The sequence below is a fragment of the Pterocles gutturalis genome, unplaced genomic scaffold (assembly GCF_000699245.1).
Source record: "Pterocles gutturalis isolate BGI_N339 unplaced genomic scaffold, ASM69924v1 scaffold4203, whole genome shotgun sequence".
NCBI lineage: Eukaryota > Metazoa > Chordata > Aves > Pterocliformes > Pteroclidae > Pterocles > Pterocles gutturalis.
The window spans coordinates 1-16,008 of record NW_010122735.1 but is presented as its reverse complement, the minus strand read 5'-3'; the positions used below and the strand labels follow the sequence as shown (position 1 = coordinate 16,008).

General features: G+C 45.6%; 1 protein-coding gene across 1 annotated transcript; it reads left to right on the top strand.

Moving 5' to 3' along the window:
* Position 1: 1 nt before the first annotated feature.
* LOC104464774 (motilin receptor-like) lies at positions 2-2,483 on the top strand (the record flags this gene model as incomplete). The annotated part of the gene is given in 4 exon segments (XM_010077602.1): positions 2-171; positions 173-402; positions 2,247-2,382; positions 2,384-2,483. Coding segments are annotated over 4 exon segments (636 nt in total), but the record flags the coding sequence as incomplete, so codon positions are not given.
* Positions 2,484-16,008: the final 13,525 nt, after the last annotated feature.

Sequence of the window (16,008 nt, the reverse complement as noted above, 5' to 3'; positions counted from 1 at the left end):
CTGCACCTGCTGCCCCATCCTCCACATCACTGCCCTCACTCTGGAGCGCTGCCTCGCCGTCTGCTTCCCCCTCACAGCCAAGGTGGTCATCACCAAGCGCTGGGTGAAAGCCGTCATCGGTGTCCTCTGGGCCTTCACCTTCCTCTCTGCCAGCCCCTCCTTCTTCCTCCTTCAACCACACCAACCTCAGCTGCTAGTGCGAGCCCACCCTGCAGGCTGTGTAGTCCAGCCTGCTGGCCACCATGTTCTGGGTCACCACCTCCTACTTTGTCCTGCCCATCACCTGCCTCAACATCCTCTATGGCTTCATCATCTGGGAGCTGTGGCGGAGCAACACCCACCTGCGGGGCCCCAGCGCAGTCCTCTGGGAGAAGGGGCACTGCCAGGCTGTCAAGATCACGGGTGAGTCCCTCCTCCATCCCAGCTGGGGCTGGGGGGCCATGGCGGGGGCTAGGACTGGGGCTGAAGCACCCGCAGCTCCCATGCAGGGCAGGGATAGCGCAGGGGAACATCCCAGCCATGCTGCCGAGCTCTCCAGTGCTCCCAGGGACTGCTGTGGCAGGGATTTCACTCCCTCACAGCCGAGGCTTCACCTGGTGTAGCACTGCACATCCAGCAGCTTTGCTGCCTGCTGTAGAAATTCCCCTTTTTCTGAATTTTACCAGGCAGAACCAAGTACAAGGTAGTCTGCAATTTCAGAAAAGATGTGGTAACACCAGTAATCTCTTCCAGTGCGCAGCAACACTCGGTACCAAATTTTTACCTCTGAAAAAACAAGTTTGATTTTCTTAGCAGTCGTTCATAGATTTCCTAGGAGTAAATCCGCTGGTAGCTCAAGCAGGCTGATAAAGAGCAGCTTAACCCTTACGAGCCATTTGCAGACAAATGACATAATAGCGAAGCACTTCCTGCTAATATAGGATGCTGTTAATTTTTAGTTCATTTTCTTAGTCATGAATTCATTAAGCTAGCATCAGGCTCTGCAAAGTTTGAGATTGCAGTGTGCCCTTGGGGCTTTAAAGTTTGTAAATAGTATATGATCTGAAGGGGGAAAAAAGGAAAAGAAATCAAAAGAAAAAATAAATCCAGCCATTGATTAATTAACATAAAACAAAATGCCCTGGTTATTTTTTTTTCTACTTTTAGCAAAAGTTTTTACATGCTACATGGGAGACTTCTTTTGCCAAGGATGTCATCAGCTGGATGGAAACAGCGTAGCACGAAGGAAAGACTAATAAGCCCAAGAGAGTACATTTTGCTAACTTACCTGAGGAAGGTATTTACGTTAGAGTAGGCACAAGGTTTTCCAACAGAAACACCTGTCCACAATCTCCTCAAAACCCACTAAACCAGACCAATTCCCCCTTATCTCAAAGAGCCAGAAGCACTACACCTCTGATGTTTTTCAGATATAAACTTGCTTTGGCTATATGACTTTTTTTAAACTCTGAAAAATTTGTTTTACTTATGTGCATTTATAAACAAAAATAATTAAAAATATGGATACCGTAATATGCTTATTTAATTGTTCCTCATCTGCTCCTGCTGTGTTGCCATTGCAAGAGTGGCAACTCTTGTTTTGTGTTGGTTTGTATTGTGCTAAAATGTGACAAGACCATGAGAACAGCTGGAGTGATTCAGGCTAGAGATCCATCTAGTCAAATATCTGCCACCAGCAGTAATTGGGGATATGTGTAGGAGCTTCAGTGGAAAAAAAGTCAATAGACCAACTCCACTATGTCTTTACCTTAGCAACCATCCCATTAAAATAGTGCGAATTCAGTGGGAGCTTGGGTGACTGATGTTCAGCCCTTACGCTACGGTCTTTTTCATGTAGACATGTTAAAGAACAGCTCTGTAGTGAATGGAGCTGCTGTGTGCTTCCACAAAAACACTTCTTAAGCTGACTTTCATTTTCATATCACATACATGGCATTACAGACGTCAAGGAGAATCTTTCTTGTGCCTGGTGTTACTATACGGATGTTACACCACTGGTAGTTTGCATTTTTCTCAGCAAAATCATCTCAGAGTTGAGCTGAAGATTTTACCAGTTACCTTTCAATCCAAAGACTTGATGCTATTCCCATTTTCATGGGCTTCCAACAATGGAATGCCATAATTTCTATACATCATTTGTACTGGTTAGAAGAACCTGCAGAATCAGCCACATAAAACTTAGTTTACTGGATGGTTGAAAAGGTAACTCCCTCCGTAACTACTACATGTGTTATTTTGTCTTACAGCTGTGGTGGTTCTGGCCTTTGCAATTTGCTGATTGCCTTTCTACATTGGCAGAATCGTATTTGTAAACACCCAGGACAGCAGGATGATGCTGTTCTGCCAGTACTTTAATACATTTGCTCTGCAGCTTCTTCATCTGATCCATCAGTGCTATCCTCTACAACCTCATTTCAAAGAAGTACAAAGAAGCAGCCTACAAGCTGCTGTTGCCACACAGAGCTGCAGAAGGGGCTTTCACAGTAATGAAAGGCACTGGCAGCTACACAGAGACCAGTGCTAGCACAAGACAAACGTACACCAGCAGCCCTGAGACTGCAGCCCACACTTTTCCAGGCGTTCTCTGCACAGGAAGGGAACTTCCTTTTCCCAGAAGAGTCACGAAAGAATGGATATTTGTCAAGACGTGGTATTTTGTAACCGTTTGTATTTTGAGTAGTTGTATTTTTGTTAACAGAGCAAGCAGGGACCACAGAGTAGTGAGAATGATGTGTAAATCGTGAAAGACAACTCAATAGGAAAAGGTGGAGTAAATTACCAGTAAAACCATGGTTTCAATTTATTACATGTTGTTCATTGCATCTGTGTTCTGTGCAATTTGTAGTATTTTCTAAAAATCACAACATCAAGGACCTCAAAGGAGGAGGAACTTTGAGGTAGCAGCCCTGCTTGGGTGCAGTAACGGGTAAAACTCCCAAGCAGCCTTTGCCATTTTAAAATGGTTTTCTTATAAGCAAGCTTTTACAAGACAGAGTCTTACAAGGAGATGGATGCAAAAGAAATCGTCCACCACCTTGAACATCCTTGGAAGAAGGGGGCATATCTATTCCTCATGACAGACCCACCATATTTGGTAAATATTAGCGGTATGTCTCCACCGCATCACATTACACACTGCACGTGCACATAATACACTGAGTTAACCCGTCTCGCCACAAATGAGACCCATCACCGATCGTGCAGGACTGCGCCCAGGACTGACGGCTGTGTCATGCTGCACTGCAAGTCAAAAACCACCTCTCTATTTTTGCTCCAAGGGTTTTAAATACAAACTTAAGCTATATGATTTAGGAAGGAGGCTTGTTGTAAGGAACAGCTAGAAAAGTTGCAGTAGTGGCTTCTCTGGAGGGCCGTCATTTTTACGCTATCTTCTAGGCTATAGTGGTATAAATCAGGACCAGAACTGATGAAGCAGGACTGCACTTACAGGAGCATCACTGGTGGTATGTCCGCTCTTGCCCTTGATTATCTGTTAACCTTTGTTAATTAACGACTGTGAATCAAAAAAGTAAGAGTGGTGTTTACTGTGCGCTGGAGTTTACTGCAATGGTGTTTGCTGCCACGCAGAGACAGAATTCAACATCCAGCTCAGAGATCTCAAGACATCAGAGCTGAACCTAAGCCTTCTCAAGGTTTTAAAAAATTACCAATTCTCCATTTAATAATCCATATCTCTGAGTCACAGAATAAAAAAAAAATAGAGACAGAAAAAAAAAAAAACCTAGCTCACTGCACACACATGAAGCTTTCTTCTTCTGGCAGCTTCATACCAAGGGAGAGCAGCTGTTTGCAGGGCTTGGGTTGCTTTTGCTGGGGGGGGGGTGGGGGGTGTCATTAAAATGTTCTATTGTAATAAAAGAACAGCTGGTGTTTTGTGCTTGTTTAGACAAGTTAGTTTTAACAGTCATCTTTGTAAATGTATGTAGACAGAGGGAAAAAAATGCTTTGTCAGATTGATGTGTGGCCACGGAGCCTCTTCTGCATGCCTGTGGTCTGCTGGTAAAGGCTTTGCCTTTATCACTGACCACTACATTGCACTGGGAGGTAAAAGCTTTCCCGGCAGAAATTTCCACAAAAGCAATCACCTAGGTACCAGGAGCATGAGGTGTGAGCAGGAGGAGGGAGGGAAATGCCCTAGTGGGATGCTGCACTGAACCCCCCTTTTCCAGGGTGTGCTACCTCCGACAGAGAGCCCTGGCCCCCCTCCGCTCTCTAAGCATGCTGGGTGTCTAGGGCAGGGCCCTGTGTGGGTCCCTCACAGCTGGGACCCCATCTCGGTGCTCACAAGCTGCTCAGGAGGTGACTGTGTTTCTGGGAGGAGCTTCAGGCTTGGGCTGCTCCTGCTCAGCCTCAGACACTGCAGCAGAAGTCTTCTGCTCCCAGCAGAAGGTTCTACGGAAATAGTCTGGTTTTCTGGGAAAGTCATTTGTACCCCTGTTATAAATATTCCTTTTGCATGCTTAGTAGAATAACAAACACAGCAAACCTCACTCATGAGCTTGGAGTGCCTTTTTGTTATTGCTCTGTTGCCACCAGAACAAATCCTTAGGAAATAGAGGGAGTTTGGGGAGTTTCCTCAGAATTAACCAGGCTGTCTCTGGTGGTTGGTACTGGATTGTGTAAGGAGAGATGATGTAAATAAAAAAAAAATAGCACTGTCTTATTCATTGCCAGGAACCCTGTGTTCAGGTACAGCCGGGCTATCTTTAAAAGAACAACTTCAGAAATAGTTTCTGTAGAGGCTATAAAATACGAGGGGAAATGGACTAGAGGTGAAGAGCAACTTTGCCAGGCAGAGAGAGGAAAGAAAATGGGGGGGTTGTAAAAGAAAAGCACAAAGAATGGATGATAAGAAGAAAGCATGTCAAGGTACTCTGTTTTTTAGGAGAACACTTAGTTACACTGAATGCAAAAGAAGGAAAAACCAATATTTCTCTCCTCTATTTAATCACATAGCCTGATCTGCATGTGTTGATGCTCATGAGGAAGTCAATGCATCTTTCACTCCTCGTAAGTTGACATCTCAAGGTTTATTGCCTATTTCCCCCTTAGCAAAAGACATACAGAGGTATGATGTACTCATTTTTAACTAAAACTTTTTCTGGAGCACAAACAAATGGTTCTTCTGGTCCTTGTAGAGCATCTGCATTTGTTTTTTTACCAATTGTTTTACAATTTACAAAGAACTTTACAGTGCTTCATTACAAAAAGACAAACAAATCCTATTTTCCTTTCCCCTGTCTCTTTGGAAGTCCTGTGAACCAAGCAAACAAGAATTCTTCCAAGGGCATCTCCTGCAAGGAACTGAAACTTTCAAACATCAGTTTCTAAATGCCACCATTCCAAGAAGCAATTGCCAGAAACTGCATAGCGGCACCAGCTTTCTGGGATTCTTCCAGAGAACAATCACAATGCTGCCATGAGCTTGGGGCAGCAGCAGACCTACTCAGGGATGCACAGAGTGGCCCTTGGGCAGCCCACGGGCAAGTCCTTGCCTGCTTACCACTCTGGGGGATTTTAGCATCAGGACACGGTGAGGGGACTGTCACCTCCTTCCCAGCCTCCACGTGTCAACCTCTCCTGTGGCAGGCTCTCTCCTTGGCTGGCACTGGCCTCAGTCTGTAAATAAATAAGGCTTTTGCTGTCTGTTTTCCTCTTTAATGTATCAATTAGAATAATAATAACTAAAAAAAAAAAATAAAAAGAGCCAGGTAATTGGCTCAGGTGAAACCAAAACATCTCTGAACTAGCCAAACTGACTGAACATTGCCCTGGCCTTGGATCAGTCAAGCCTGATTAGGAACAAGCCCCTGGATCTCTGGGGTGCCACCTCTTATTTGATTTAGGAACAGGCTTACCTTCACCACAATAAGCCACTTTGTGTTAAAATTAGTATCCAGAGGTATATTTCCACTGCTTTAGGGAAATATTTACAAACTGCTTTACCATTACGATATGCTTCTGGGCACCTGTGATGCTGGACTCGAGCTTTGGGGGAGGTTTCCTGGAGCTCATAAGAAAACTGGGGGGAAAACACTGCAGCGAGGGGCAAGGTTTGCACTTGAGGAGCTGAGAGGGCAGATATGAAATTAAACCTCTTGGGCACTTTGTAACAGTAGACCTTAAAACATTTTCTCATGGGGCAAAGCACAGCATTTCCACTATGCTGCAGACTCAAGTCCAGCTGTTGTATATTGTTTATTGCTGACGTGGGCTCAGTGTCTCTGGTGACAAGGCAGGCACAGGCTTGCAATAACAGATAAATGCCAAGTGTTGAGGATCTCTGGAGCCTGCTTAGATGTCACTGATGGAACCCCAATGAGCCTCAAACCACTGGGAGCAAACACAACGCTGTCTTCTGCTCAGCATCCCTACTGTGGGAACCCTTTGGTGACCCCAAATGTCAAGGCTGATGCCACGCAGTGCTTCCACGGTCCACACACATCTCCAAGCATGCCACCTAAGCCCAAGGCTTCCAAAGCATTTATAAAAGACAACCTTAGACCAGACAATGGCTGTCTGCATTGGGAAGTACCCAACAGAGATGAGCTCTGAACCTCCTCCTGCAGCAGCTCTGAGCAGCAACATCCACTGCTCCGTCCATCCTGGGGATGGGCGCATCCAAGAGTTCCTGTCCTTGGCCCCCCACAGCCAGGGCAGGGCTCCTCTACACTTCACCTCAGTCCCCTTCAGAGTGGCTGGGGGCTCCCAGGCCCCCTGGAACAGCAGAAGTCCAACAGTACATACCAAGGGTGGGGGTGGTATACACCCAGGGAGAGGACAGAGCGCAGTGGCGCTGACAGCTCTGCCCTGCATCTCACTTGCTTCATCTTCCCCTCAGATCACCCCGTCTGCATATCACCCCTTTTGTGAGGGGAGCCACTGCTGCTTCTGTCTCCACCTTTGGACTCTATTTGGCATCTTCGTCCCATCACTGCAGAGCACAGATAACCCTATCTGCCCTCCCTCCTTTTCCCTTTCTTCCTTCCAGCCAGGACTCACCAGATGGATTAATGTATTTCCCTTTAAGAAGTTGTCTGTGACAAGTATCTCTGCCAAGGGTGTCGCCCAGACTGCCAGGGGATGGTGGTGAGCCAGACACCTCAACTGCAGCCTGTCCCCATCAGCCATCAGCCTGTATGAGCTTGTGTTAGAGTTGTTTAAAGTTTTTAACACCAACCCATATGAGTTGGTGTTAAAAAAGATAAACCCTTAAGAAGGGATGGGGAGGTTTTTCTTTTCCCCAGGATATGGAAGGAAGAAGCCCTTGCTTTATGTACCTTCAGGTTTGGGGCACTGTGGTGGGTTGACTCTTGCTGGACACCAGGTGCCCACCAAAGCTGCTCTATGACTCCCCTCCTCAGCTGGACAGGGGATAGAAAAGACAAAGAAAGTCTCATGGGTTGAGTTAAGGACAGGGAGAGATCACTCACCAATTACTGTCACAGGCAAAACAGACTCAACTCAGGGAAATTAACTTATTACCAATCAAATCAGAGTAAGGTAATGAGAAATAAAACCAAATCTTAAAACACCTTCCCCCTACTCCTCCCTTCTTCCCAGGCTCAACTTTACTCCCAAATTCTCTACCTCCTCCATCCCTGTCCTATCAACACTGTTTCCAGCACAAATCCAAACCACAGCCCCATGCTAGCTACTATGAAGAAAATTAACTCTATCCCAGTCAAACCCAACACAGCATCCCTCAAATATTTCCTTAAGAACTCACCTTTCTTGTGATGCCTACTGAAAAGTCTCCAAAACAAAGCCAGAGCTGGGTACAAGTCAGATGTAATGTACCATAATGGTGTCCTAAACCTGGGACTTCACCAAACAGCACCATCATTAGCAACAAAGAGCCCATATTCAGAACAGAAAATCAGCCTGAAAGGTACCACCTGGAAACCACTGAAACCAGTACAGAGTGGCAGAAATGCAAGCAAGATGAGAGGGTGTATTTACCTGGAGTGGAAAGAGAACCACCACCAGCGTACGGATGCTACACAAGGCACTCAGATCCCTCTGGATAATGGTACAATCGCTGGATCAGAGATGACAGCCACCCTGGCAAGAGTAGGAGATAAAAGGCAGCAAAAGGATAAAACTATTTTTTTCCAGAACTTCAAGATATCCTGTGTGACAAGGAGTGGCATGGCAGAACATGAAGGATGGTGGGATCTCAGGCACCCTCACACCCTGCCCTCCCAGGCAGCAACCACTAACTGGGTTTTACAGCTGCCACAGTGGAAGCAAGTCACCTCTACATCAGTGCTCTCAGAAACTCAGCTATGATGTCAGACAACTACAAATTTTTTGAGTGCCATGAAGCCAGCTCCACAAGACTCAGTATCTACCTCCTGTTCTATCAGGGAAAAATGGCCTGTCTTCTGCTTCTGCCAAAAGTCAAGGATATCAGCATGAACTGGCCTGCAGCTAAACTGATTGTGAAAGGAAGCATAAGGCCCAACAAACGCATAGCTCCTATGCAACAAATTTTGCCCATGTTCCCTAATTTGAGTCTGCTCTTACTCTGTGCTGTACAAATACACCCCAAAGACAAGCTGTGTTTTGACCCTGCGAAAGCAAAGGCTGTCCACAGCCGCAGAAGAGGAATCTGGAGAGAGGCTGAGTTTCCCCCTCTCCTGCAGCAGCTGAGCACAGCACAGGGAATATTTTCTTAATCCAGGGTTTCAGTTCTGCTAACACCAAGTCAGGTATCATTCCCAGCCCCGGGAGGCAGGAGAGCAGGCTGCCGCATTCAGCCACCAAGGAGGATGGAGGGGGGCTGAGAGAAAATGGCAGGCAGCCTTCACCCCTCACCTTGTACAGGCTCTTTCTCTCAGCGAGACTTTCACAAAACGCACACCTAGATGAAAACAAGAGATCCCTGTTCAACACCTATTGCACTATCACAGGTCTGCAGGATCCATACCCTCAGACCCAGTCCTCGCACTGAGAAGCTGGGCTAAGGCAAGCTGCTCCCACATGGAGCTGTGGTCCATTTTTCATGCCTCTGGGAAGTGACCATAAAGATGCAGAAGGGACAGACTCAGAACACAGAAATGTTCACTCCTTTTCACGTCGCTTGTTGTGATGGGAGATCTCTCCTGCAGAGCCTGGGAACGGGAAGGAAGCAGGGGAGGATGGAGTTGCCTGAAAACAGCCCTGGCTGAGACAAGCCTGGGAAAAGAACAGGAAAACACAGAAGAGCAGCAGCAGGTGGTCCCATGGAGCAGAACCCCCCTACCACACAGATGGGACTCACCCAGCCCCATTTCTCCTCATTTGCTCTATTCCCTTCTTATGTATTTTTTCTTCACTAACTGATTTGGTCTCCAGAGTCCATTTTGCAGCTGTTAGTGAGAAACAATGGTTCTTGTCAGGAGCTTGTAATTGACAGATTCTTCATCTTTATTTTGTTTCCTTCTTTTCAGACAATTCTTGCTTTGTAAAGTGCATGTGTGTGTTAGGAGCAATCTGTCTCCAGGGCACCCTTCCATATGGAAATGTCAAATGTATCTCATTTTAGTCTGGGCTCTAGGAATAATGCATTTATTTCTAAACAGGGAAACAAAATTGAATTCTTGCCTCCTTGTCACCTGCCTTGCCTTCTGTCACTTTGACAGAACTGTCAAAGGAAACACGTAACAGTAAGAAAAATTGACAGGTAATCTGTTACGGAATGGGAGAAAAAATCCAAGTCAGACTGTTTGACAGCACACATCACTGCATTATAACCTATGTCCAAAAAGACACCCTTAGATTAAATTGTCTCTGGTGGCTTGCAGACTGGAAGAGCAGTCGAGGTGCCGTTTTCTGCTGGGCAGCCTTTCAGATATCTGCACAACTGAATTGCAAGCTTTACCACACGAATGACAGCAAACAAAATCCCATACCTGAGCTCAGGGGGGCTGGACTGTGAAAGAATTAAGTCACAGACCCACAGGGCAGGGTGGTATGGAATGTCCAACACTTTATGCTCATGCTGAAACCAGTGGAGCAAACTCGGAGTGGTTGCTGAGTGTCCAAAGGACCCCGCTAGTGCTCAGCGCCATGCAGGAGGAACCCTAATGCAACCAAGGGATGCTCACCACCTCGCAAAACATGTCCGCTGTGCCTTAGTGGTTGTTTTTAACTAGAAAGTAAAACAGGCGAGCGTTGGACACCAAGTATCTGTAGGTAACTGCAGAAGCAATCACTTCCAAGCTGTCAGCATGAACCCAACCCTATGAGGAGGAAGAAAGAGGCGTCACTGGCTGCTTTCAGTGACCAGCACGGAAAGAGCTGTTCAAACTCAGTTACCAGCAGTGCCATGTGCCACCAGCATGGCAGGCCGCTGAACTCTCCCCTCAGGAGGGAGGGACTAGGGCCTGCAATTTCTACAGCAGGAGAGGTGTGGAGAGTTTGTTCAGCCATTTTTACTGCCTCCGTTTTGTGGAGTTGACAGATGATGTCTTCACTGCTGTCAAACTGACTTTTGCACTGTTCCTAATCTTGCTCTTTTTCAAAGCAACGAAAAAGGCAGCAAGCACTAAAGACAGAGCCTGACAGAGACTTAAAGCCCAAGCTTTTGGAGGAGGTCCCTGGTTCATCTCCCTCCTTTTTACCCTCCCTACAGTTTTCCCAGCAGGACAAGCTGCAGAAGTGCCTCACCTTCTCCTGGTGCTTCAGAAACACTGTGGGCCAAAAAGCACCCCCCAGGAGCTCAGCCCTCAGGCCTGGATCTCCCACCTCAGTGGTACCACCCTTGGTCTCCACCTGCAGCGGGGTAAAAGCATGGAAACAAGGCTGGGTTACCTGTGGTAGCAGAGTGGGCAGGAAGATGCCCAAGCTCCAGGCTGTGTTACGGACAGCCACACTCAGCACCAGACTCTACATTAAAAGCCTGCAGCAGGCACAGCCTGCACCGGACCTGGGATCCCATGTGTCCAGCAACAACCACCATGCCAGCACCCTCACTGTGGCTACATGCAAAGACCACATAGCAGCTGTATATAAGGAAATTTTTTTTGCCCCTTCCCTGGAGGTGTTCAAGGCCAGGCTGGATGAGGCTTTGAGCAACCTGGTCTAGTGGAGAGTGTCCCTGCCCATGGCAGGGGGTTGGAACTAGATGATCTTTAAGATCCCTTCCAACCCAAGCCATTCTATGATTCTATAAAACTGAGAAAACAGTGAAGCGCTCTTCTTACAGCCACCTGAAAGACTGCTCTTATACTGCAGTTTAGGCATAGCCAATGTGTCCTGGCTTGTGCCCCGCAAGATCGGCTGAAACCCCCATCACCTTCCCACAGTAACATCCCCTTGGCTGGGTTCTCAGAGCGGCTCCTGGTCGCGGCAGGTTTTCCTACACAACATCTCAGTTGTCACTAATCACGCTTCTGCCGCCACACACTCTAAAAATTTCCCTTTCCACTGCACATACTTCAGTACACTGTTTATAAAGCAAGCACTCTGCTGTCTGTTCCAAGTTCATTTATACAGGTTTTATTTGTGTGATATCCAGGTTGTTATCTGTACCAGAGTTATATGGTTCTTAAAATAATTTAAAACATGGAAGATGTTCACCATTTATCCCAACCACTTCTGAAAGGTGTATTTTTTAATCTCTTCCCAAACCATAGTTTGTAACGTAAAATCCCATCCTGACGTTTTGATGTACAAGACACCACTGAGTGTTTGTTGGCTATTACAAAGTTAACATGTATTAATTAACATAATAGTTTCAAAGCACAGTAGAAATGTCTCAATAAATTCTTGTCTTACTGTCATATCTGCAAAGATGCACATGTGCACACACAAGTATCTGAAGGAACCTTAGATACCACTGCAGATTAGATGCATAATACGGGTACAAAATGTAGCCAGTTAATATGGCACGGTGAAACAATGGTTCATTACGCAGCTGCTGACTATATAAATTCTGGGCACCTACATCAGCAGCTACTCCGTACGACCAGTGCATGGGCATATGGACATGGGAGATTAGCCTGTTACCCCCCTATCTTTCATAACCTTGGCAGGATCCAAAACCAACTGCCTTTCTGATACCAAAGCAACACCATGTCTTTACTCTCTACATAAAGACACCCTCACTTCATAGCAACGTCCACCCTCTACAACTTCCAACAGAGATACAAACTAGGCACAGGGACAGCTTCACGGGAAAGCAGACACATCTGAGGTTGTCATGGGGGAGAATTAGTTCTGGTTGGAACTAGCGAAGTTTTTTGTCCCAGTTACAGCCAAGGCCTTTGCTTCCTTTGGAGACTGAACCAAACGACCACTAGTTTGGTCAAGGAGTTGAGTGCATCTATCACAGAGGTGAAATGCAGCAACTACGGAGAACACACCAGCAAACTCGACTCTAAATCTGCAGCATCAGAGCTCCCAGGTTGATGTCCTATCAGCAGACTGAGCTATGGCTAATCTGACGGCTCTGTCCCGAGGTGAAAGGCTGTCAGTACGTGACAGCCTGTCCTCCAGCAGGGGCACGATTAGGATGGGTGCCATTCTCCTTTTGACAGATGTTAGGAAATGACATGGTCTCTCTTGGTCCTGGAGTGAATGAGCACCTGCCTCATGCTCCCCAGCAATGCTGTCATCAGCTGCCCTCTAGCTTTTAGCTGCAGCTTTTGGTGGGAGGCAAACAGGAGCAGCAAATCATTTAGTCCCAGTCCACTGAGAGCTTTCAAGTTCAAGATCAGAATTAGATGAAAAACCAGCACAGGGTGGGACATACCTATAAATCACGCTGCCTCCTCTCTTACAAAGAAGACTCCAGCATGATGAGGTAACTGCAACTTACAGGTGACTGTTGCTGTTAATTTGATTTCCACTTATTTTGGACTTGCTCACTTCTGACAACCCCACCTCCATGCCCAGCTCTAAATGGAAGCACTAGGGCATGCAAGTCAAAAAACTGTGGTCTGAATCAACAAGCTACTGGTAAGAGAAGCTGTTTCTCTAACACAGTGGAAAAGCCACCACAAAATTTAACGGAGCAGCAAGACTTCTTGCAAGTGTTGGTTTGGTTTTGAGATACCAGATGATGATCATACTGAAAGGTGTTACCCACCAGATTTAGCTTGCTATAGGTCTATTTTAATACAAAATGTCTCTTCTCTACTTTCAGCAATTGTCCAGACACATTTGGGAGACCAGTAAGTGAAAATGCACACATCATTTTATAGTCTTTCATAAAGATGGGGTCCAGAAGGGAATTTTTCTGAATGGAAAAAATGTTCATCTTGGATAACCATGCAATAAGTGGTAACTTGCACAGCAGGGGAATCCATTTTAGGCTGTACAGAAAACAAAAGGATCCTCAAAGAGAAACAATTCATAACCTAACTGACACTCTCATCCAGTTTCTAGGCTTATACTGTCTTTATTTGAGGCCCACAAAAGATTCTGTATTGCTTCAGGTCATGTCCTCAGGAATCCTTTTAGTAATTTCTCAACCTTGTAGTCTTTAGTCCTTTTAGTCTACATGGTCTAGGACTCACTTCTGAAATTCTTCAAGATGGGATTTTGTAGTCACTGGCTCTGAATAATTGTTTTGGTTTTTGATATATGACAGCAGTTTATTAATTTTTCTCTGAAAATTTAGCCACAGAGCAGCTTTTATGTACCCTGATATTCAGAAAAAGTGTCAGAGACATTAAACACTCCACCACAGGGGCTTTGGTCAAAACACCCATAGATCATAGGTAGATGCCTTGGTTTATACAGACCATGAAGCCCAGACAAGCTTATTAAGGAAGGGTGATCCCTTTAGACACCTGTGGTGAAAGCTGAATAACTGCCAGAGCACAAACCCTGAATCCCTCTTAACACCAGAAGGTAAAGCACAGTAGCAGAAGCTCTGGTTCTTACTCCACCTGCACTATTTGCAGCTGAGCCTCCTGTTGCAGAAAACAACTTTCTAGGATCCTCTTGCAGTCTGGCTGGCCCGTCCAGGCAGGTAGCTGCAGTCTCCTGCAAAGATAAACCACCCCTGAACTGTGTAATTACATTCTTGGCCACTACGTGAGACCTCAAAATTGTTTCCCAGCTAACCACAGTTGTTCAGAGAGCCAACACAACCCAAACATCACAGTTTTACAGTAGTTCCTAGGAGTAGGGAGATAAGGCAGCAGACAAATAGTTGATTTTGCATAGGCATGAAGTGGTATGTCAGTCTTGGGCTTCTTCCTACTCCTCTCACACTTCCCTAGCAGCACACAGACACTGATTTCTCTTCAGAGGGTAAAATAACACATACAATTAAACTACATCTGAGTTAAGTCCAAAGAAACTAAAACATATTAAACACAGCACTTGCACAAACACCCAGAACCATAACTTTCAGGGAGAGATGACTTTCACAAACACACTTTTGCTGCACTGTTTCCCTGGCAAGAAATCCAAACTCTGGGGTCAGCACTTCTAAGACAGGGTGATACTGCCTCTCTTTTGAGGCCCAGCTACTTCAGGAGCATCATCAACTACATCTCAATTTAATGTTCCTGGAAATGACACAAGGTCTACTTCAGCTGCATTTTCTATCTCTTCCACTGAACACTTACAATCTTTAACAGAGTTCCCAAGGAAGAAAAAAACCTTCTGCCCTTGAATCCCACACACATTGCTCCACGAAAATAGTCTCTTGCCAGAGAAAAAGAAGAGGAAACGCAAGTAGCAAACTAATTAGGGGACATTAACATCACCTCAGCTGTGCAGCAGATTCACCTGCCCATACCTTGCGTGTTCTTTGCCTTCCCATAGCATCATCAAGAGATTTGACACACAAAAACAACGCAAAAAGTCTGATTGTCCTTCCGTGGGCAGTGGCTTCCTCCTGAAAGCCCACTTTTTGAGAATTATTTCCTGGAAAATGATTTGGGCATTTATTTTTTAGTGACTGCAACATGCAAGTGATCCTCCTCCTCCTCTTCTTTTTCTTTACTCCAGACTCTATCCACAGCCCTTCTGGGACCATAAGACTTCATGTACTTTTAACTGATACCTCAGCCACTTTCAGGGATGCCTCACATATCTTCCACTAATCATTAATTGTTTCTTAATAAATGTACACAGTTTTGGGATGAAGTAACTCCCTTGTATTAAGTTTCAAAATCTTGAAGCTATTGCATACTACAGTCCCTTTTGTAATCAATAAGGATTATCCAGTTAATTACAAGTCATTCTCTTCATAGAACAAAAGCCATTAAATATGAAGTCTGGGTATATTCTAATTTAACTTCTATAACCTGTTAGCTCACAAACAGAGGCAGTCAAATACCATCAAGCCAGCTCATTTTCAGGAGCAAATATACCCTTACTTATTGACTCAAATCAAGATTGTTTAAAAAAACCCAAAACTACGAACACAGAAACAAACAAACAAATAAACAAAAAAAACCACAACAAAAACCCCTCAACCCTTTTCTGCTCTTTTCCAACCTTGCTCTCACCATGGCCTTGGATAGTCAAAGTAGCAATCCCAGAGTCAGTCTTTCCAGGTTTGAACATTGATTCATACATGATGAAGAGTTTTTGTATAGTCGCATGAACTACAACACATATGCTAAAAGATGAAAAAAAACCTCTACTGTCACAGCTCACCTACACTGACAAGGCCTTGTTTTTTAGGCACAATCACCATATAATAGATCTGCATTGGAAAGACACAGCAGTTTCTACCAACAAAACACCACCTGGGGCAGTTCTGCTCTTGCTCCCCACAGGATGGGTTTTGCCAGTGTAACACCTCTCTTGAAGAATGGTTGTGCCGCGGCAATGACACAGAGGAACACCATTTCTCACACACCTCACCAAGGCAGTTAAACCAGCAAAACACACAGCAGGGCACAAGAGAGATGATCCCATCAAACAGAAAGCCTCAGCCTGCAATCCACCTGCTTGACGAACCAGCTACAGAAGAAACTGCTGTGCTGGGAAGCAGAGACAGGCCCAGCCCCGGGATCCCGGCCAGGCTGCCTCTCG